This window comes from Daktulosphaira vitifoliae, unplaced genomic scaffold (genome assembly GCF_025091365.1).
Source record: "Daktulosphaira vitifoliae isolate Bord-2020 unplaced genomic scaffold, ASM2509136v1 Scaffold_4, whole genome shotgun sequence".
Taxonomy (NCBI): Eukaryota; Metazoa; Arthropoda; class Insecta; order Hemiptera; family Phylloxeridae; genus Daktulosphaira; species Daktulosphaira vitifoliae.
The window spans coordinates 15,532,581-15,554,821 of NW_026099575.1; the positions used below are offsets into that span (position 1 = coordinate 15,532,581).

At 24.2% G+C, this 22,241-nt stretch overlaps 5 protein-coding genes across 16 annotated transcripts; 3 read left to right on the forward strand and 2 right to left on the reverse strand.

Annotated features, from left to right (window-relative positions):
- The first annotated feature begins 1,764 nt into the window (after positions 1-1,764).
- Positions 1,765-4,091, forward strand: LOC126904636 (rutC family protein UK114-like). 3 transcript variants are annotated; one of them, XM_050683828.1, is made up of 6 exons: positions 1,794-1,901; positions 1,961-2,158; positions 2,652-2,821; positions 2,940-3,008; positions 3,106-3,161; positions 3,758-4,091. In XM_050683828.1, exons 2-6 carry the CDS (start codon positions 2,151-2,153, stop codon positions 3,833-3,835), a joined length of 381 nt encoding a protein of 126 aa, XP_050539785.1. In that variant the 5' UTR covers positions 1,794-1,901; positions 1,961-2,150; the 3' UTR covers positions 3,836-4,091. The 3 variants fall into 3 exon arrangements, with proteins under 3 accessions (XP_050539786.1, XP_050539784.1, XP_050539785.1); XM_050683829.1 differs by lacking the exon at positions 1,961-2,158 and having other exon boundaries at positions 1,765-1,901; positions 3,106-3,165; XM_050683827.1 differs by lacking the exon at positions 1,961-2,158 and having other exon boundaries at positions 1,765-1,901.
- On the reverse strand, positions 3,704-9,020 carry LOC126904624 (engulfment and cell motility protein 1). Its single transcript, XM_050683797.1, has 9 exons — positions 8,872-9,020; positions 8,307-8,773; positions 7,079-7,623; positions 6,791-7,000; positions 6,466-6,711; positions 6,131-6,409; positions 4,923-5,101; positions 4,731-4,861; positions 3,704-4,051 (listed from the first exon to the last, which is right to left on the reverse strand). The coding sequence occupies exons 2-9, from the start codon at positions 8,725-8,727 to the stop codon at positions 3,882-3,884; spliced, it is 2,181 nt and encodes a 726-aa protein (XP_050539754.1). The 5' UTR covers positions 8,728-8,773; positions 8,872-9,020; the 3' UTR covers positions 3,704-3,881.
- Positions 9,021-9,131: 111 nt separating this feature from the next.
- On the forward strand, positions 9,132-15,202 carry LOC126904628 (ubiquinone biosynthesis monooxygenase COQ6, mitochondrial). Of its 4 annotated transcripts, none has more exons than XM_050683804.1 (12): positions 9,132-9,388; positions 9,456-9,648; positions 10,325-10,576; positions 12,328-12,533; positions 12,597-12,842; positions 13,611-13,727; positions 13,802-13,864; positions 14,179-14,289; positions 14,358-14,575; positions 14,647-14,762; positions 14,820-15,001; positions 15,065-15,202. In XM_050683804.1, the coding sequence occupies exons 3-12, from the start codon at positions 10,369-10,371 to the stop codon at positions 15,101-15,103; spliced, it is 1,506 nt and encodes a 501-aa protein (XP_050539761.1). In that variant the 5' UTR covers positions 9,132-9,388; positions 9,456-9,648; positions 10,325-10,368; the 3' UTR covers positions 15,104-15,202. The 4 variants fall into 4 exon arrangements, with proteins under 4 accessions (XP_050539761.1, XP_050539760.1, XP_050539759.1 ...); XM_050683803.1 differs by having other exon boundaries at positions 9,469-9,648; XM_050683802.1 differs by having other exon boundaries at positions 9,536-9,648.
- Positions 15,032-16,754, reverse strand: LOC126904635 (magnesium-dependent phosphatase 1-like). Of its 7 annotated transcripts, none has more exons than XM_050683826.1 (5): positions 16,395-16,753; positions 15,809-15,869; positions 15,655-15,677; positions 15,462-15,582; positions 15,032-15,378 (listed from the first exon to the last, which is right to left on the reverse strand). In XM_050683826.1, exons 2-5 carry the CDS (start codon positions 15,832-15,834, stop codon positions 15,213-15,215), a joined length of 336 nt encoding a protein of 111 aa, XP_050539783.1. In that variant the 5' UTR covers positions 15,835-15,869; positions 16,395-16,753; the 3' UTR covers positions 15,032-15,212. The 7 variants fall into 7 exon arrangements, 5 of the variants coding, with proteins under 5 accessions (XP_050539783.1, XP_050539780.1, XP_050539782.1 ...); XM_050683823.1 differs by having other exon boundaries at positions 16,281-16,753; XR_007703787.1 differs by having other exon boundaries at positions 15,462-15,677; positions 15,813-15,869; positions 16,395-16,754.
- Positions 16,755-16,967: 213 nt separating this feature from the next.
- Positions 16,968-21,580, forward strand: LOC126904642 (U6 snRNA-associated Sm-like protein LSm8). The gene is made up of 5 exons (XM_050683836.1): positions 16,968-17,183; positions 17,576-17,635; positions 20,285-20,325; positions 20,923-21,050; positions 21,423-21,580. Exons 2-5 carry the CDS (start codon positions 17,605-17,607, stop codon positions 21,511-21,513), a joined length of 291 nt encoding a protein of 96 aa, XP_050539793.1. The 5' UTR covers positions 16,968-17,183; positions 17,576-17,604; the 3' UTR covers positions 21,514-21,580.
- The last annotated feature ends 661 nt before the right edge of the window (positions 21,581-22,241 follow it).

Sequence of the window (22,241 nt, forward strand, 5' to 3'; positions counted from 1 at the left end):
TACTATGACTCATAAGCTTTATGCCTCTATAATTTCCATACTTCTGTATGTCACTTTTACTTTTAAATATCGGCACCACAATACTATTCCTCCATTAATTTTGAATTTTCCCTACTAATAAGATTTTATTTAAAAGTTCCTTTAACCACCTTATACCAACACCGCCTAATATTTTCTATACTTCTACTGGCACTTCATCTAGTCCTACTGTTTATTTTATTTTTATTGATGCCACAGCCTCCCATACTTCTTTCTCATTAATTAAATCTACCAGTCCCTCATTCTACGAGATATTCTTTAATGTCTCTTTTGGGTACTCCTCATTCTGTAATTTTTCAAAATACTCCTTTTACCTTTTTTTTTTCACATCATCATCACTCGAGAATACTTTATTATTAACACTTTTTATACACCTTATATAATGATAATCTTTAGACCTTCTCTCTCTTACTTTTGCAAGTCTATAGATTTCTTTCTCACCTTCCTTGTTCCTAGCCTATCATATAACTCATCATACCTCTTAAACTTCGCCTTACTTACTGCACACTTGGCTTCTTTGCACAAGCGTTTATACTCCATCCAATCTTATCTCCTTTTGCTCTTCTGACATACTTTGAATTGCTTTTTCTTACTTCCTATGATTTTTTGAACGTCCTCATCCTACCACCAGGTTTCCTTGTTTCCTGGCATTCTACTCCTACTCTCACCAACAATCTCCTTTGCAGTATTCTTTACACAACTAGCAAATAATACATAATTTATGTTTTCCTCCACATTCCACACTGTCCTCTCTTTTACCGTCTTTACAAACTCTTTCTCATTTTCCCCTTTCAATTTCCACCATCGGATCTTCGATTTGAAGATCTTCAATCTTTCAAATTTTGTTCCACAAATTTGTTGGTACAAAAGTTACCCACTCTTTATTATAATAGAAGACTTAATCTGAAAAATATAAATAGGGTAAATGTATTACCCAAGTACCTGATTGCATTTGAGTTCATGTTTACGTGTGAGCTGTTTTTTTTTATAAGTAATATAAAATATGGATGAAACGCTTACCTACCAAAGGGTATTAGTCATTTTAGATTAAATGTGAAATTGTAAAAAAAAAAAAACTATGGGTGCTAAATACTTAGTGACATCCACTTCTATGGACCAATTTAAAAATCCACCACTTTCTCCTACAAGGCATTTGCATAAAGACTTACTTAAGTAATCTTTACAAATTTTTCTATAGAAAATAATAAAAAGCTTGTACAACATTTTCTTCTACCCCGTATAAAATTTATTGGCTTTGTACCTACTAGTAAATAAATCAAGATAATCATCTATTGTAATGGTGTAACTATTTCATAATGAGGGGGCTATAGCAAACAAAAATCTTTAAAAATTCATATTCTGGATCTTTATTTTATTTTATAAATGAAAAATTATTGTTTAAATGTACTTCATTGAATTGAAAGCTAATTATTCAATAGATCAACACTTAAAAGTTTAACTTTAATGTAAATTTACAAATTAGAACAGAATTCAGTCCTTATATAGGGACTAAATTTTTGATTATAATATAAACAGTTGTCATGGAATGATTTCCATCTTAAATCTACTAATATCATTGTGTCTTCATCTCGATGCTGAATAATTGCACAATTGTGACAGCATTGAATTTTAAAATGATTATATAAATAATTGACTTAGTCTCATGTAGTTTAGATAACCTTTAACTTTTTTTTTTTTTTTTAGATAATATAAGCTAACTTTTACACCATATTATTTTATATGATTTGCAGAGGATAATGTTAAAGTCAATAAACATAATTTTTGTTGAAAATGTCTGATATTAAAGTTTTAAAAGTTGTGAATTCATCTCAAGCAATTTTAAGGCCCTATAGTACATACTGGTAAATTTATTATTAGTTTTTAAAACTAGTTAAATATATTAATCATTAGCATTTTTCAGATTTTTTGCATCTATTGATAAATGAAAAAACATTTTTGGTTATATTTAGTAAATGATGAATTGTTTAATAGAGCGAGAAAATTTTTGTTGATTTATAGAACTAGAAGTCTTCACTAAGAATCAAAAACTATTAGTTACTGACATATATGTCATAGTAGATATAGTAGTGTAATATATAGTATACCACATAATGGTTCTGTTAGTCTGTTAGTAGTAAAATAAGATCTTAGAATATAAAGTACTATTCAAAAAATGTTAATTCTACTGATTTTTTAAATTTAGAGACTATTCTACAGAAATAATTCCTATTATTTATGTATTGGAATAAAAATAGATAAAAAAATCCTTAAATTGGCATATTCATTATTCAAACCTTTAAGTAAAAATTTTTTATCTAAATTTCTTGATTTGTTGGTTTGATAGACTTGTTAATGTGTCTATTACTTTACCATGGTGTATATTTTACATTAAAAAAATGAATATCTCCTTTCTCTTGAAAAAAAAATTCTTCTCTACATATTAATTTAAGTTCAAAGGGAATCCTTAATTGTGGTCTAAATGGACACACACTATAAATATTAATAGAAACTGATATTAACTTAGAACTTATAAATAAGCATTAAGCAAACATTAATATTATTGAATTCAAATTATTAAATTAACTTAAAAATAATATGTAATATTTTATTAGTCATGCTGTTGTGGGACCTGATAATTTGGTACATGTAACAGGGTTATTGCCCATTGATAAAACTTCAACTGTTCCGAAAATTATTCAAGGTGGTCTAGAAGAACAATTCGATCAAGTTATGATGTATTTAAAAGCTATTTTAGAAACTGCAGGTTCTTCTCTAGATAATAGTTAGTACATTGTTACAATATATACATTATTTTTATAAATTTCAAAAGTAATTTTAAAACATGAAAAATATTTAAGAAATTATAATTTTATTATTATATAAAAATATTAATTTCACAGTTGTTAAGACTAGATTGAATTTAAAGAACTTAAATGATAGTAAACTTCTGAACGAATATTATAAAAAATGTAAGTGTTAAAAAAAATTACAAATATTTTCAATACACGTAGAACAAATTTATAATTAAACAAATATTTTAAAAATATGTAAATACTATTTTTTCAGATTTTAATGCTCCATATCCTGCTAGATTTTATATACAATGTAATGAAATAGCTGTAGTAAGTAAGAATAATACTTTATAAAAAATTATTAAAATATTATGCTCATAGAAATTCATATATAAAGTGTTCAATCCATTAATGGTCAATATTGAGTACATGCAACATTAACTTCAATAATTTTAATGAACATATAAAATATGTAAGGGGTTTTAAGTGATATTTTAATAAAAACTGTGTTAGGTGTACATTTGAACTTAAAATTAATAGTTCTACCAAGTAATAAAAATATTATTAAATAAAGAAAACTCATACAAATGAATTAAAAAACAAAATTAAAATAATACCTTCTAATATAAAATAGACTCCAATGCAGTTTTAGTGTCATATATTTATTTAGTTTAAGTTATTCATAATTTGAAATTAATGTTTATACCTAATGAAAGAAATTTTATACGATAATAAAAAAATACAAGGTGTTTAAAAAGTATGGAAACAGGTCATTTGTTACAAATAATGAAAACAATAGAAACCCTATAAAATAATTAACTTAAAGGAAACTAGGAAAAATTTCAGTTTATTAAATGTACAATAAGAATCTATACTTTATAAATATTATTTTTTTTTATTCTTTTAAACTAATAATTTTATTACAGGGTAGTCTTCTACAGTTGGAAGCAGTTGCAGTAGTTGGAACAATAAAAAAATCAATAATAGAGACAGATGTAAACTAATATTTATCAAAATTTAACATAAATGAAAACAAAAATATAATGGTAATTACTTGAAGTCATAACAAAATTCATAGTTAGGTGGATCATCAGGTACAGGTGGAGGATCTTGAGGAATGTCTACACCAACACCTTCTGCATCTAATAATCTCAACTTTATTTCCATTGATAGTAATGTTTCTAAGTCATTTTCAGCTTCTTTACTAGTCATCTTATTACCTATAAAATATCAAAATAATGAATCATATAATTCAAGTAACTCTTGTTTTGATTTTAGTATATCACTGCTTAATTATCATCATTGCTAAAAAAATAAATAGCTTAAATAAAATTATGTCTAAAAATTGTTATTAAAATTCTATTTCCTAAAATTTTAAAAAATTAACTGAAGTCCTATAATAATAATCAAAAAATAACTGTGAATCAATGTGACGCCAAGGTTGTTAAAAAAATAATTTAAATCCTAATAACAAAAGTTTTAAATAATGTTAATATCAAAAAAAAAAAAAAAAGTCAGCTATTGAAATTATTTTAAATTATTATTTTAATTAAATTAAATAACTTTAAACTAATAACTATTACAATTTTAAAAACATGTTAGGTTTTTTAGTCTGTATGTACAGGAGCATATTTTAGGGAAAGCAATAGCACTTATTGCCCTAACAATATCCTTAACTGGTGCTATAGGAATTTTATAGTGCTGACTGTTTCAAAAAATTGATCAGAATCATGTATATCATAGTAAATATATTGTAATATATCTCTTCAAGAGGACTTTTAAATGACTACAAGTAAAATTATTAGTTATTTTTAATTTCACCAATAAAATTTTTTAGCATTAGACTTTGACTAAATACTTTTTAACTAAGGCAAAAATGATAAAATAACAATACAATACCTAGTAGGGCATTAATACCATCAATCCAATAATCATACACCATTTCATCTGGAGCCACAAAATCAAGAGATGCCATTTCTACAGAATCTAAAGTTAATGAAAATGCTAGTTGATGTGTAGACTTTCGACTTCTGTTTAAAGATATAAAAATATTTAAATCAACTAATATAATTTATTATATAATTTACATACTTAGCATCCTTCATCATATGAGGGCAATCTTTTCCTGTAAGTAGGACTTTGATATCAACAATACTCAATTTATTAGGGAGTTCTTCTATTGATGGAACACTTTTATCATCACAATCACCATAATGTAAGACTTTATGATTTTGTGATAACCGTACAAACCAAAATTTATCTTTAACTCTCTGAAAAAATAGTAATGTTACATAAATAGTTAAATTTATAAGATTTTCTTTATTCTTGAAAAAAAAAATTAACTATTTATAATTCAATTATAAAAAAACTTTTTAATAATCAAAATGAACATATAATTTAAAATAACTACTTTCTTAAAATAATGTAGAATTCTATATTTGAATTTTTCAATTTATTAGCTTCGATGCGAAGCTGAGAAGGTATTGGTTTTACTATAATGTGTTTTTTACTACTTTTTCTCAGGTCTCACCGAACGGATTTCTTTCAACGATAAGTCAAAAGATCACAAATCGTATCTAGTTGAAGACATTACTCTCAAAAATTGAAAAAAATTCCCTCGTTCCCCGTAAATAGGGGAAACCTCCAAAAAAATTACAAATTTAAAAATCGCTAATTTTCGAAATTTTTTCAATTTTTTTTACTTAAAATTGCCATAACTTTTTTAAAAATAACCGAATCAATATAATTCTTTTTTTATATAGATGCATGATATCATTACCTTTCATTTGGTATATATTTTTTTTATATCTGACCCTTTACCTGCCCACAGGGGGGGATTTAAAATGACAACTTTTTCACAAAAAATTAACTTTTTCAACTTGACTTTTGAAAATGTTCCAGAAAGTCTGACACTTTTATATATATCTTAAATTACGTCACCACTGTGCCGCGACCCCCCTGCGCTGGGTTTTTTATTTTATTTTTAAAGTATTGAATTGAAGTATATTAAAACTTAGTAATTTAAAATTTATAAAAAAAAATAATTAAAAATTGTACTTAAGTACTATTTATAGTTAAAATAGAATATATGTGAGTTTTTTCTCAAGTTGATTAATAAAATTTACTCGTATCTCTAATATTTTTACTTGAAATTTATTTATACTTAAAACATAAATATGACACATATAGTATGTTTTCGGTAAATTAAACTATGCAGACTTAGAGTATTATTTCATTATAATTTTTTTAAATATTAAATTTAATAATATTTTTTGATAATTAACAAACATTAATACAACCTGTCCTCGTTGTGAATATTTAGTAAATCTAGTTCCATCCACCATATAATTAAGTCTTTGTTTTTTTATAAGATTTACTATTTCAGGAGTAACTAATTCTTTCAACTGAACTATAGGGCGAGCATGGCTTTCCCATTGTTCTCTTGAAGTACGTTCTTGTTGCCAGAGATTAGTAATTTCAGAATAAGTTAAAGTAGATAATTTTTGTCTTAATTTTTCTAAATTGGCAGGTTGTGAAGATAAAGCTCTAGTGATTTGTTCACGGACAACACTAAGTACCTGTAAATTGAATTTTTTTAAATTAAAACTGCTTAAAATTTAAAGTATCATCTTACTTTTACAAAATCTTCAGTTGTTGCTCTCATTTCTTTCCATGTTTTATTGAGTAATATAATACAAACACAATATAATTCATGAAAAGGATGATCATGACTAAAGAATATTGGATGATATGTTGTAGTTTGTTCACTAGGTAGTTCACCTATTTGTAATACATTGCATAATAAACGAACTAATTCTACAGATGATCGTCCAAATGGACATTCGTGTTCATCAGCCCTACATGAATTTTCAAGAACTACCTAAACAAAATATAAAGTCATTGTTGTCTTTTCAAATTTTAAATACTATGTAATGGATGTAATAAGAGTAAGAACTTACTTTTGTATAAGCATCTACATGATTTCTAGCAAAATAAACCATGCAATCTAAGGCTAACATGCCAGGTGGAGTTTCTGTGAAATCTAATGCTGGATTTATATCATATTTAAATCCTAATTTTTTATAATCTTTAGTAATTGGTCCTAATTGTCTTCGATTTGAATCTCCTCCTCCAATTGTATCAAGCTCAAAAGCAATTTTACGTAGTTCCTAAAATAAGAAAAAAATAAAATTGTATACTCTTAAACTTATTAAAATAAAATATTAGTCACAAAATTAAATTATTACCTTTATTTTTTCGTGAGCATCTTGATCCTGTGGATCCATTTTACAGTTCATTCTTTCTTCAAGGAGACCAAAGCATAATGTTTGCATAACATAAAGTTGATAAGCCATTTCAGATCCAACTTCACCAGATGATGTTTGTATAATATTTTGTAAAATGACATTTCTAACTTGTTTTGAGCATAATGTGCCAGCAATAATTTTTCGTTTGGCAGAATCAGCTTTTAAAAATAAAGCATTTATTAATGAGAGCGCATTTTGTTGAATTATTGAATTTTGATTTTCAAGACGTAATACAAGATTGGGAAATCCTACTTCTTTTTCAACTTGACCATACTTAGCCGAGCTATTAAGAACAATACTTTCCAAAATAGATAATGAAGATTGAACCACTTTGGCTTCTTGAGGTCTAGATGTTTGGTTATTTATATAACTAGCAACAATATTAATAAATGGCGTCTCTAAGATATCCCAAGAAACAATTCCATGGTCCATTAGTTCAACAAAAGAAGCCAGTGCATATGCTAGCATTGATCCTTGACATTTACCTTATAAAATTGAAAAATATTTAAAAATCAAAAGTACTTAGCTTATTAAATAATTAATTATAACGATTAGTAAACATTATATAATATTAAATATATGATTTGAAATTTACATTAACACTTATAACAAAAAAAAAAAAAAAATGAAAAATTTCTACTTGAACAATATTATTTTTTTACCTAAATGTACATCAATGTTACTACAAAATATTAGACTCAGTTCTTTTAGTTAACAAAATAAAAGTTTCTTTGTAATAGATATTGAGTCATTAAATAAATGTTTATAAAAAAAAATCTAGTATTTTATAAGAATATTTCTTTAAATTTCTTAACAACCTAAGGCATGATTTTAACTTTGAATTATAAAAAAAAATAAAATGTAACTAATTAAACCAAAATAATGGGTTCATTCTAAATAACTTATTCCATTACATATTATTATACAAAAATATACTAAAAATGTAACAAGCTTGCTAAAATAACTAGATAAGTCTACTTTTTTACGGAGTAGAAACAGACAGAAACTATTTTATGTAGATGTACAGCTAACAGTTATGTCTAATTATTTTCAATAAGGTTAGAGCAAAAAAATTTTTTTTTTTCACAAAAGATTTCAAAAGTGTACTTCTTTGGTAATTGCAACAAGACTATTATTTTGTATTCATTTATTTACTCAGAAAACTTACTTCTTTCAATTAAACTTATGATGAGGGCCAATCCTTGTTTGTTGATAAATTCTAAAGCAAAAGTTATATCAGTGCTAGATTCAGCTAATTTTTGCAATGCAATAGTTTTTTCATTTCTATCTTCATTGCCTTCAAGGTGAAGTGTTTGCAATATATCAGAAGCAATTTTAGAAGGAGAAAATGCAAGTCTTAAAACTGAACCATTTTTAATTTCATTTCTATTTTTTTCAGTGACATAATTTTGATTAGTTTTTTCAGAAAACTTAAGGGCATATTGCTCAGGTTCAACAAGATCCCAACCACTACATAAGTCCTGAATGATATTAGAAAGAGGAATTTTTTGATTGAATTCTTTAAGCTGAGGATTTTCTGAATCCATTTCTACAGCTATTTTAACAACATTCGCGTCTAAGGAAGGCATATTTTCTGATTTTTTATATACACAAAATGTCAAAAACTAATTCAATCTAAAAAAAATACTTTTTAAATTATTCTATAAAAAAATTTAATTTAATTAAAAAACATTGTAATTCAAACCAAGTTTATATATAATGATACGACTTACACTTTATATTATTAGTAACATGATTTTATTACTTAGAAATTAAAACTATTGAATACTATTCTTTACATTTGTGAATTAATATAAGTTATTTCACGAATTATTTATACTAGTAAGATCAATAAGATATCTTTTATTTCCTTTTTTCAATTATTATTTAATCAATTGGTACCTTTATCACAGAATAGATTAAAATAGTTTAATCTATTCTGTGCCTTTATGTTATGAACTGATAACAATACTTAAATTATTTTGATAATTTTGACTATAAAAATACAGATTATATGAATGTAAAATTAAATTAAATTTGTGATAAACACTAAAGATCATTTATTGTGTATAAAAAATATGTATGAAGTTTATGAAACTGTAACCTTTATTACCATAAGTCGATGCTATAAACATTCAATTGTGCTAAAATTATTGGTTCTTAATAGAACAAGTCTCGCAAATTTCAATATTTTAATTAAATAGACTATTCATTGTAATTAATAATGTTATTGTTGTAATTTAATTTGAGGTATGTGTATATTCATCGCATTGACTTGAAATAATGACATTATCCAATATTTATATGAAAAAAAAAGTTTTGTTATCGAGGCTTTTAAAAAATAGTTTCTGGTACAATTTAAAAGCAGCTGCTATAGGATTAAAAATTATTTTATAGATATGTCAAAGAAATATACAATGCGAATTGTGTTATGAACAAATAATCAATCTGAACTAAAAGAATAACTAATAAACTTAGCTGAGTTACTTGTTGAAAGTATAAACTTAATTGTAAGAATTTTTAATAAATTATTAAAATAAATTACTAAGCAAATTTTTTTATTGTAAAATAATAATTATATAATTATGACATTTTTTCTCAATTTTAGTAAGAAAAATTTTAAATAAATTTTTAATACTGTATTGAATTATATAAATTTAATTTCATAATTTATTTTAACATAAATAACTAAGTAATATTTTTCTTTCAACAAAATGTGTAAAAATATTAAGTATTCAGAGTTTTTTTTCTTTTAAAAATATATATTACAAAATAGATTAAAATTAAAAAGAAAAATGATAAAATATATATGTTGAAAGTAAAAATGAAATTTAGTGTAGTCCATTATTCTACTATTAAATAGAACATTTATCATTAGTGCTGATGTGGTATTGCAAAATAGCTGGCTGCTATATGAATTGCTTTTTCTGAAATCAAACGCAAATGTCTGTGGCGATTGTTGTTTTATTTGTTGCATCGTATTATATGTTATATTTATTATTTCATACTTTTACAAAATTAAATTGTTGTAATACTTTTGTTTAGACAATACTACTTTTTAACTCATTCCTTTCAACAAAATATGTTTTAAATTAGTAAATAAATTTTACTATTATTAATATCAAAAATCAATACCATACTTATAGTTCTTGTAAATTAATAAACCAATGTTTTTTTTTTTAATAGATGAATATTTCAAAAGAGAGACCAGTATAAATTTTGTAGGAACTATGTCTTTTAAATTCTCAACTAGTCCAATGTTCAAAAAAATAATTTTCATGTTGCCTGTAAGACCTTCAAAAAATGTTTTGATGTCAGTTATTTCCAGCAAATTTCATTTGTTTTCAAAGAATTACATGAATGATTCATTCAAAAATTGCTATGATATTATTATTGCTGGAGGTGGTATGGTTGGTTGTGCAATGGCATGCAAGTTAGGTAATAAAATATATATAAATTATTGAATCCCTTGTCCAAATTTACAGCAATACAAAAAACTTTTTAATATATGAAGAGTGAATGTGTCAAACGTTCTATGAGCCAAAAAAATTTTTGTTCAGATAACACAAAAAACAATGGTATAATGGGCATGTCTCACAGAACGAACACCATCTATGAACGCAATTTTGTACAAGTAAAAAATTTAATTGACATTTGAAACACATACAAGATTGTGGCCCTTGGCACATAGAACATAAATCAGAAATAAAACAATTTTTTACTTTTTTGGCACGTAAAACGTTTGACACATTCACTCTTCATATATTTTGGCCCTAGGTCATTGCTAATTAAATAACAAAAATTACAAATAAAAAAATCGCCAATTTTTACATATTTTCAATTTTTTTTTAATGAAAACTGCCATAACTTTTTTAAAAATTATATAATAAATTTTTTTTTATAGATGAAGTATTTATGTATCGTTTAATATATTTTTTTATAAATCTAACACTTTACCTGCCACAGAGGGGGATTCAAAATAACAACTTTTTTTACAAATAATTAACTTTTTCAACTTCACTTTTGAAAGTGTTCCGGAAATACTGACAATTTTATATATATCTTAAATTAAAGCTAATGTAATATACTTTATAATGGAAAAAAAAAATGTTGGACCTTATTTTGTCTTCACAGTGATTTAAATTTGCATAAAAATGGGTTCAAAAAGTAAATTTTGGTCTCTGATGAAAATTCCTTGTAGACCTGTACATTTATTTATAAATAACATACAATTTTTTTTTTTAAGTAATGACTACTTTATAATTTTTTATAATTTCTAATTTTTATAAAAATTACAATAGTAAATTATTAAATATCAATTTCATACTATATTTAATAGCTATAATAAGTATTTATAGATATATTACACTTATAAATCATAAAACTTGTAATCAGGATATAAATAAGGAAATAGGATATCATGTTGCTTTTGGAATAATCCACCAATTTTTTAAAATTAAACATTATCTACAGATTTGCATCAAAGCATTTTTTATAATAGTGATTTTAAACACTGTCAGATTAAATCTATACTGGACCCAATTATGCCACGTCCCAACTGTGCTAGGATTTTTATATTTAGGTTTGGTTAAAATGGTAAGTTTCAAATTTGTTTACATTTTTGTTAAAACAATTGTTAATTTTTTTCTCCCATTTACTAATATTTAGACTAAGGGAAAAATATTTTTATTTATTTAAAAATGTAATAAATTAATATTTAAATTTTCATCTATAATTGAGAAGAGGCGCCGATGTGAGAAAGGTACTAACTCACAAAAACTAAATTTTACATGAGAAGAAAAATACAGAATTTGAAAATATTTGAACCACATAGATTTTAGATAAATTTTTTTTGGTTTTAACAAAGTTTTAATTCTATACATTAATATGATTTATTTTTTTACCAGATTACTAGGTAATGTATTAACTGATTTTTAGAAAAAAACATTTTTTGTTTTTTTAGACTAGATACTTTTTTTACATCATTTGTTCAATTATTGTTAAAAAACTAATAATATAGTATAATTGCCTACCTTTGGTAATTGCTGCAATTTTAAGATAGGCAATTAGTATATATTATACTTTCCTCATGTCCAATCATTTATTTTAATTAATAAAATTAATTTTTAATTTAGAAAATGGTATTAAAAGAAAAAATAATTATTTTTAATTATGTTAATTTTTTTTAGCAAATGAACCAGCATTGAAAGGCTTTTCTATCCTTCTTCTAGAAGGCGGACCGTTTAAAGAGTATAAAATAAATACTGAGGAAAATAGAGTTTACAGTAATCGTGTGTCAGCTCTGAGTGAATCCAGCGTTAAACTATTAAAATCAGTTGGAGCTTGGCAATTTATTGAAAGCGTAAATGGTTTTCATGAAGTTAAAGAAATGAAAGTGTGTTACTTAAATTTAGGTTAATTTTATTTTGTAGATAAAGTGACTTATCATAATTTTTAGATATGGAGTTCTGGAAAACAAAAAAAGGATATTAACAATGTTTTACATTTTAAAAATGAGAAAAATTTAGCATATATTGTTGAAAATAATTTTATTCTTGGAGCACTTTACAGAAAAATTAATGAAGAACCAAATATTACAGTCAAATATAATTCTATAGCTAATAAGTGTGTTTTGACAAAACAAGGAGAGTGTGTAACAGTTAAAATTGCTGATGATAATCAATTATATGAAACTAGTTTATTGGTAATTATTAATTAAAATAATTTTAATTTTTAGCAAATATTGAAGTCAGAAATGCAGGGTTTAATAAACTCTTATGAATTGTGTAACTTTATTAGATTTTTTTTTTTTATTATTATTGCTTTTATTAGTACATTAAGGGCCATAGCAACCTTCCCCTAGAAGGAGGTTTTCTTAACCATTTATACTCTGGGACGGGGGTGGTTAGTCCATCGCCAGAGAGTTGGATGGTGACTTCAGTTACCAAAATGATCTCTCTTATGGCAAATAAAGCCGCTCGTGACTGAGTTTTGAACCTAAGGCAGTGTGCATTAAGCACTGCTGCGTTATTGACTCAACCACACCATACCACTTTATTAGATTAACTTTTTAAAAAGATTTTTTCTTGTAGTGTTATAATTATTTTAAGGATTGTTTGACACTGATACATTATAAAATAATGTATCCTATTAACATATTTTTAGCAAGCTTTAATTAATTTCACAAAATTGACTATTTTTTTGTACCTATTATATACTATTAAGAAATTATTAATTATTTTGTTCTTCATTGGTGTTTAATAAATAAAAATAAATAGATAAATGGATGGTGAGTTACAGTGGAATTAGTTCCTGAAAAGTTCTTTGAGTTTATGAAAAAAAAAATTAAAGTGTAAAGTTAAAAAATTTACACTTATATGATTAAATACTCAAAGAAGTATTTTGGTAATTATTTTCAGACATAAATTAACTTAATTAAATGTATGCAATTTAAACTTGTTCAAAAATATAGATTGGATCTGATGGTTTTGGATCAAAAGTTCGTAAAGCAATAAGTGGGCAACATTACTTAAGTTGGGACTATGGCCAACGTGCAGTGGTAGCAACTGTTCAAATTAAAAATACACAAGTAAGTCAATATTAATTATATATATATATGAATATAGACCTTTTTTAATGACATGTACTATTATTAATATGCAGCAATCAAATGCAAATGTAGCATGGCAAAAATTTGTTCTTCAAGGTCCTGTTGCATTATTACCTGTGAGTTAATAATATTATCTTTATATGATTTTTACATGTGGTCTATATAGATTTTAGAAAGTAAGGAAATGGGTTAAATGTTACAAACAATAGAAATCTTTTTCCGTATTTATTGAACACCTTTATATATTTATTAGATTAATTATCAGTTAGTTTGAATTTGGTAAAAATAATAGTGAATGCTTAATAGTTTTAAAATTGAAATGATTTACATACCTATATAAGGTTATCACTGCAATGCAACTAACTTGATTACACTATACCATTTCTCTCATAATTCCTGTTTTTTTAATAATAATTGTGATATTATGTAGCTTAATAATGAAACTTATTCACTTGTTTGGACTACTAGTATTGAGGAAGCAGAACATTTAGTGCAATCTAGTGATGATGAGTTTATATCGGCATTAAATACAATTTTATCGGTAAAACATTTACATAGTTTGACTAAGTTTTATATCATAATTTAACATGTATATGATACATTTTTAAGGAAGAAGAATTAAATAATTATAATTCTGTTATTGTCGATGATTTGAACAAGATAATGTCTAAGCTTATGAATAAATTTTTACTCACAAATGATGAATGCCAAAATAATAATTTTTCTATACCTCTAATATTGGGAGTTGCAAAAAATAGTAGAGCATCATTTCCTCTTGGTTTTGGTCATGCATGTCGTTATGTTGGCCAGCGCATTGCTATAATTGGGTGGGTAATAATTTATAATAGTTATGTTTATTTTTAAATTCATTCCAAACGTTTATAATTTTTATTTTTAGTGATGCAGCTCATAGAGTACATCCACTAGCTGGACAAGGTGTCAATTTAGGCTTTAATGATGTTAGTGAACTGAGCAATCAGCTGAACAAATCATTATTAGTAGGCGCTGAAATTGGTCTGATTCTTTAACAAAGCGTTTTGGAAAATTTTTGATGACGTAATTGTATTATAGGGGATGAAAACGCACTTTTGCAGTATGAAAGTAATGCTCAAGCACAAAATATCCCTATTATGATAGGAATTGATGGAATCCAAAAAATATATGGAAGTCATAACAGTTTAATACCAAATTCAATTTTAACTTTTGGTCGGAATTTGGGTCTAACATTTTGCCAATCTGCTTCCTTATTAAAAGTAAGTTAAAAAAAAAAAAAAAATTTTAAATTATAGATTAATAAGAATATCTTTTTTTTATAGAAGATTCTGACTCGCAAAGCTTCTGGATTGCCAACATAATTTATCAAAGTTTTCATTAATTATAATAATTCTGATAATATTAGTATTATAAATAGTTGATAATTCTAATACTAAATATATATTTCTTTAGTACAAAAATTTTTTTTATTTATTTATCTGGGTTTAAAAATGTTTGTATAAGTTTGTATGATAATCCTATGTTGCTTTGAACTAGAAGTGTATGAACTCCCAATTTCGATACACAACGAATATTTCGTACATCATCATCGTAGAAAACCATTTGATTGTAAGGTATACAACTTTTTAGATTTAACCTATAGAACACATCTTTCTTAAACACGTTTTCATAAATTTTAAGACAATGTTTTTATTTATTACTCTAGTTGGACAATCTTACCATTTAAAATGAACTGATTTATTGTATGGATATATTTCTATATAAGTAAAATAATGTGCAATATTAAAAAAGTTTAGCAGTAGGTAAGCTGTAGTAATATCTTCAATTCTAGATGCTACAGCTAAAATATAATTTTCTTTAGATAGTTTAAATAATGCATCAAGCACTTCTGGAAATAATGAATATTCATTACCGTAAACATCTTTCACTTTTTTCCTAAAAATTAGAGATATTTATATAAAGAACATTTAATTATTGTTTTTTTCATATTAATATCTTATTTAATTCTTTTGATTGAAATGTATTCAATATTTGAAGAAGTCATTAAATTAATAGTTAATTCTTACAAACAGTCAAGTTGAAATGGTTTCATACACTGATCTACATGAAATGGCCAAATGGTTAAATCTAAAACAATATAATACATGGCATTGCTGTATATGACATTTTATAGTCTCTCAAATTATATTCTAAAGTTTTATTTATTTATCAAATATTTAATTATAATTATATTGCAATAGAATAACTAAAATCTTCCTGCTTTTTTTTTTTTAATATACCTTAAAATATTAGAATTTTTAAAATAACGAAAGTTCCTAACTTCTTTTTCAAATAATTTCAATAACTAATGACATTAATTCTAGTCAAACTTATTTTTTCTCTTATCTCGGTTTACATTTTTGTGGTATAGTATATATAATTTAATAAATATAAAATACTAATTTAAAATCACTTTACAAGTGCATATACTGATAAAATCTAAGAATATAAATGTGTATTAAAATTTTACATGTATTATTTTATTAAAAAAACTCTTACCTAAATCAAATACAATCATTTTGGGTTTTACATTTTCCATTACTCGCAACAATAAAAATTTGTTAGTTTTAGTTTAAAATCTTAAATATTGAAATTACACTAAAAAATTCTTACAAAAAATAATCCCATACTTTGGTAAACATCAAAAAAGTATTAGTTGATTGAAATAGTAAAATATTTCAAATATATATACTGTTCTTTTTTATATAACGATTTTTTCACATTTCAATTTATAATTTTAAAAAAAAAAAACAATAATTAACTAAAAACAATTAATAACTCTTAATATAAAATTTGATTTCTTTTTAATTTTAATAATTAATAGGATGTATCAATAATCCAACTTATATCATCAGACGACGAAATATCAAAAATAATATCTTAACGTATTTAAAATTTGTGTTTTTCGTATTGCCTACGGTTGTAAATATAGGTGTGGACATTGGATTTATTATAGATAATTTCTTTTTAAAGGTGGTAAGTAAAGTGAATTTATAAACAAGGTTGATAAATCCACCTTGATAGTAAAATCACAGATAAGACAAATGTTTCATATCATCTGTGGTAAAATGTTTGTTATCTATCTATACTTAGTTTACAAAGTCGGAATACTATTTTGGTATTAACCACGATTAAAGATAGATAATGCCATATATTAAACATAGATATCTATGATATTTAACAATCATGGTTGACTAGTTATATTAAATTTACAAATAAAAATTGAACGTTTATAGAAATATATATATATATATCAATTTTACTCCACGGAGGATAGATCACATAAGTAAATTGAATTATATTTCATAAATAGCAGAATACGTTATTTCATAATAAATATATTTTTATCCGTAAAATATACTACTGAATTAAATTGGTTGTGTGATTAATTTTTTAAATTAAGTAAGTACTAAATTTCTTTAATATTTAAAGTTATTTATAAATATTACTTTTTGAGATCTCAAAAAAGTTCAGATGAAAACAGTTATGTACTAGTGTAATATTTAAGTATTTATACTAGGTAATCGCATAATATAAAATTCATTACTCAAAAAACTAGTTAAAACCATTTTTAATTAAATAAAAAAATTTAACAGTTATATTAAAAACATTTATTCACTGGTAGGTAAGAAAATATTAAATTTAATGTGTTTTACTTGGTTTGGATAAAACGAGTTATTTTTTATCTTCTAGAAAATTAAATTTATGTGTTAATAAACTGCTTGATTATCACATTATTTAGTAATGAGATTAATAATATCCTTTTTTAAACTTTTTTTTGTATTATATTTCAGGCGTTTTGAAGCTATTGAGAGGTTTTACTATGAGCTCTGGACTTGAAAGTTATGTGAATCGTATCCTTACACAAAATAATATTACTTTTATACTTTATTTCTTTAGGAGTAACTATATAGAAGTAACTTTTTATTTAAAATAATACAAATTTCCAATTAAACTTATTATTAAATTACCTTAATATTTATACCAAAAGCATCATTACATAGATAATTTTTCATGTTAATATTCAAAAGCAAATTTTTAAATGTATTTAAGCTTTTATGAGTTGTTTTATTATTATAATATTTACAGATATATCCAAGTCTTCTGTTTGATGTTGATGTTTCAAACTTGTTGCTGAATTCATTTTCAGATTTTTTTCTGTTGAATAATATAGTTATAACCTAAGCCTGTATCTATTACTCCAATCATAAACTAGGCAACAAGTTCAAATCGTTGCCATAAAATTGAAGACTTGTATATATCTAAAAATATTTTTTAGAAGAACAAACTTTTTATTAAAAATAATTTCTTACTACTAAAATTTTGAATGTAATAATTTAAATATCAAATGCCGCTCATATGCAAAGTCCTGACCTAATGCACTACATTATAAAGCTTATGTGTTACATGGTAATGTAATTAATAAATTATTTATGTCACTTATAAAAAATTCATGGATTGCCTAAGTTTTTATGTTGCATAGTCAAAATTTATATATCCCATAGTTATGGAAAGTTTTATGGAAGTAAAATCGGTTTTATATTATCAATAATTATCAGTATTATCTTTTACCGATACTACAGATTAGATGAAATTTTATCTAATCTGATAAAATCATCTGTTATTCTTAACATATTCTCTCATTTTGGTGCCTATCTGATGAGAAATCTTTTTAATATTCTGGATACAGTACATTAATGAATTCCTCTTAAATCACCACATATAGCCTTTAATAATATTACACTAAACCGTATTTTAAAATAATACAATTATTTATTTAATATTAAAATAAAAGTCTACCCAACCAAATCAAACCATTTTATAGTGGTAATTGTTGGATATTATTAGCTTCGTTTAAAACTGAGAGGGTATTATTTTTACTATGATGTTTTTATTTTTTTTTTCGTGTCTGTTACTATTTTTTCTCAGTTCTCACCAAATCAATTTCTTTCAACGATATGTCTAACGATCATTTATATATCTAATCAAAGACATTACCCTCAAAAATTTTTTTAATTTCTCTTGTTCCTTATAAATAAGAGAAATCTTTAAAAAAATTACAATTTTAAAAATTGGTAATTTTTGACATTTTTTAAACTTAAAACTGCTATAATATTTTGAAAAATGAATGATTAAAAACAAATTTTTTTTTTTTTATAGATACCATAGGTTTTGAAAATGTTCCAAAAATAGTGATACTTTTATATATATCTTAAATTAGATCTTATATAAATACTTTAATTTGAAAAAAAAAAATAGGACTTTTGGACTACTCTTCATGCTGCAAATGGCTACCGTATTCAAAATTATGCTTTTTTTTATTTTAAACTTTATATTCCTATAACTTTTTGAAAATATTAGTACAAGTATAAGTAATAGTTATCAATTCCAACAAATTGTCAAGTATAACTCTTTTTGGAAAACAATAATATTTAAAAAATTGTTTTTCACTATATAGTTTAAAGGGGTAATCACATTACGATGATACCTTCTTTGCATATTACTATGTAGATCATCTATTACTAATTCAATGTACTCCAAAAAGTTGTCAATAGTTGTAAATAAAATTAGATCACTAATACATAAAATATTATTGCATTGCAAAACACATGAAAGAAAATGTAACTTAAAATTGAAAACTAATTACAAATCTACCACATAACTATGTATCCCCCCTTAATAGCCTTCCCATAAAATTGACTGTGCAATTGAATATCATTACTAATCCCATAAGTTACCAATACATAATATATGTATATTTATACAAATATCCATAATTTATGGGTCCCATAAAATGACTATGCATACGACACTGTTTTTTAACTAAATATTTTTATAAACAAGTATTTGGGGCTATCTTAGAGCTAAAAATATAAAAGTGATGAAATAATTTTTTTTTTTAACCATGCCACATTTTTAAAAGTTTTTTTGGTAGTTATCTTTTATTTATTATTTATATATAAAAAAAACTATAGTTTAATTAGTTATTTCCAATCATTATAATAATATATTATCGGTTAGGATGTGTGACTTCCTACACATTCCCTTCTGGATGGTCAGTCAAACATGATAATAAAATTTAAATTGTGAACATTTTTCATAATTTTTTTTATTATCTTAATCTAGTACTTTCTGTAAAATAAAATATAATTCAATTTTTATATAAACAATAATAATTTTATGATGTTTTTCTTTATTATTTGATAGAAAATTAAAAATAATTTGAAAGAGATAATTTTTATTTTATTCATTTAATACTTTGGTCATAATTTTATTAAAATATTTTATATATTATTAAATTAATTATAGTTCTTATAATAATTAAACTGTAACATATTATTTATCATAAATAGAAAAATATAGTTTTTTAAGTATTTTTATGAAAATGTTAATTACAGATAAATATTATTTTACTATTCTAAAAAGTTATTGAGACATTTCAATGGTCGCATTAATAATATAATTATTAATATAACTTTTTCTCCTTACATTGTAATACTCAGACACTGTTTCTATTATCACATCAGATGGAAGAAACTTTGTGGTAATCCTTTTAAATATTTTAAATTATATCTAAGATTGTAATAAAACATTTTTTTTTAATTTTGTTTTAATAATAGTCATAAGGGGCTTGGTGTGGCTTAGTGAATCATTCAGTCATCGCCTAATATTCAGTTGTAATGTTGGCTGTTGGTTCCCAGATGAGTGACCATACGGGAACTTTAACAGTGACACACACCATGGTCCCTTACTTGTTCTCTAAGCCATAATAAGGCTGCATCAATTTGACAGCCATAAAAAATCCTGTTAAATTGTAAGATAGATGTAAATAGTTGGGATAGAGGCTAAGGAAATGATGATTTTAATGATAGTCATTTTTTTGCTATAGGATATAAGTCCAAAAATTGTTTTTCTAAATTTAGATTTTCCTATCTAGCTAATTTGTCATGAAAAAGTAAAATTATAAAAAAAAATTAAGATATTAAAATTTAAATATCCTATTTTAATTAGATGATTTAATTGATTTTAGCATAAAATAATGTAATTTTTTTTTTTATTATGAATATAACCCAGATGTTTCTACAATTTTTTTATTAAATTGTTTTCATTCATTTAAAATAATTTTTGTTATATAATATAGGGAACCCTCAAGGGATTTGATCAAACTATAAATATTATACTAGATGATAGCCATGAACGAGTATACAGTCCAAGTCAAGGTGTAGAACAAGTTATTTTAGGTCTTCATCTAATTCGTGGTGATAACGTGTAAGATTTTTTATCATCACCTTAGAATAGGAGTCTTCAACCTATTATCTCTGGCAAAATGTTCAGAGATAAATAATTTTATTACTTTACTTTAGCTATTATTTCAAATGTTTTATACCACATATTTAACATTAGATTTAACATTCATTAGTACATCCATCTGAGTCACCTCACGATCATTGTTGAAGAAAAAATAATACATTTATAGATTGTAAATATTTATATAGGTGTATTTTCCTTTTTTTTTTTTTTTGAACATCGGTAGTGATGTGGTTTGCAAAATGCAGTTTGTAGACCTCTTCTTTAGAACATATTAATATTGGACAACGTATGTTAGCTTGATTATTAAAAAAAAAATTATATTTTTTTCAGAGCTATTATAGGAGAAGTTGATGAAATGATGGATTCAACTATAGATTTAAGCACAATTAAAGCTGAACCTATTGGTTCAGTAGTATTTTAATATTTTTGTGTTAGATATTATTTTAATTATAGTTAATTCAATAAAAAAAATTGTATTTTTTTCTAGTTTTTCCTCAACATAATTAATTTTATTAACTGACATGTTATACTGTACAACACTTTTGGCCAATTGTAACAATATCAAACATTTTGATATTGATAAAGATTATTAAAGCAGTATCCTGGTAATTTGTCTAGTAGTCAACAAGTATGCCTTTTAAATTTTTGTAAATTTAAAAACTTAGTTATGATTACTTATTAAGTAATATGTACTTTATAACGTTTTATACGTAAAACATTTACAGTGTCACATAATGTTTGGTAACAATAGTATAATAAAAATTAAGTAACAATTATGTTTTAATTAATACGGAATAAAGTCCTATAAACTAGTTTAAAAAAAAATACATCTAATTACGTTAGTTTTTAAAAATGTTCATAAATAAACCTGACGCTAATAATTGTCATTATTGTGATCGTCAGTGTTTGTATTTTATAATGAATCTAGCAAACCATTGACTAAAGTTATTTATTTAAAGTATTTCAAAAAAGATGATCTATTTATTTATCACAGAGTAATTTTTTGAATTATTTATTATATTCTAATTGGTTCGAAAACGATAAAGGGTCGTGAATGAATTATTTTGTGAATCGATTTACACGATTCAATTCACCCAAAAGATTCATTATTCCTATCTCTAGATGTTACCGACAATTTAAAAAATTATC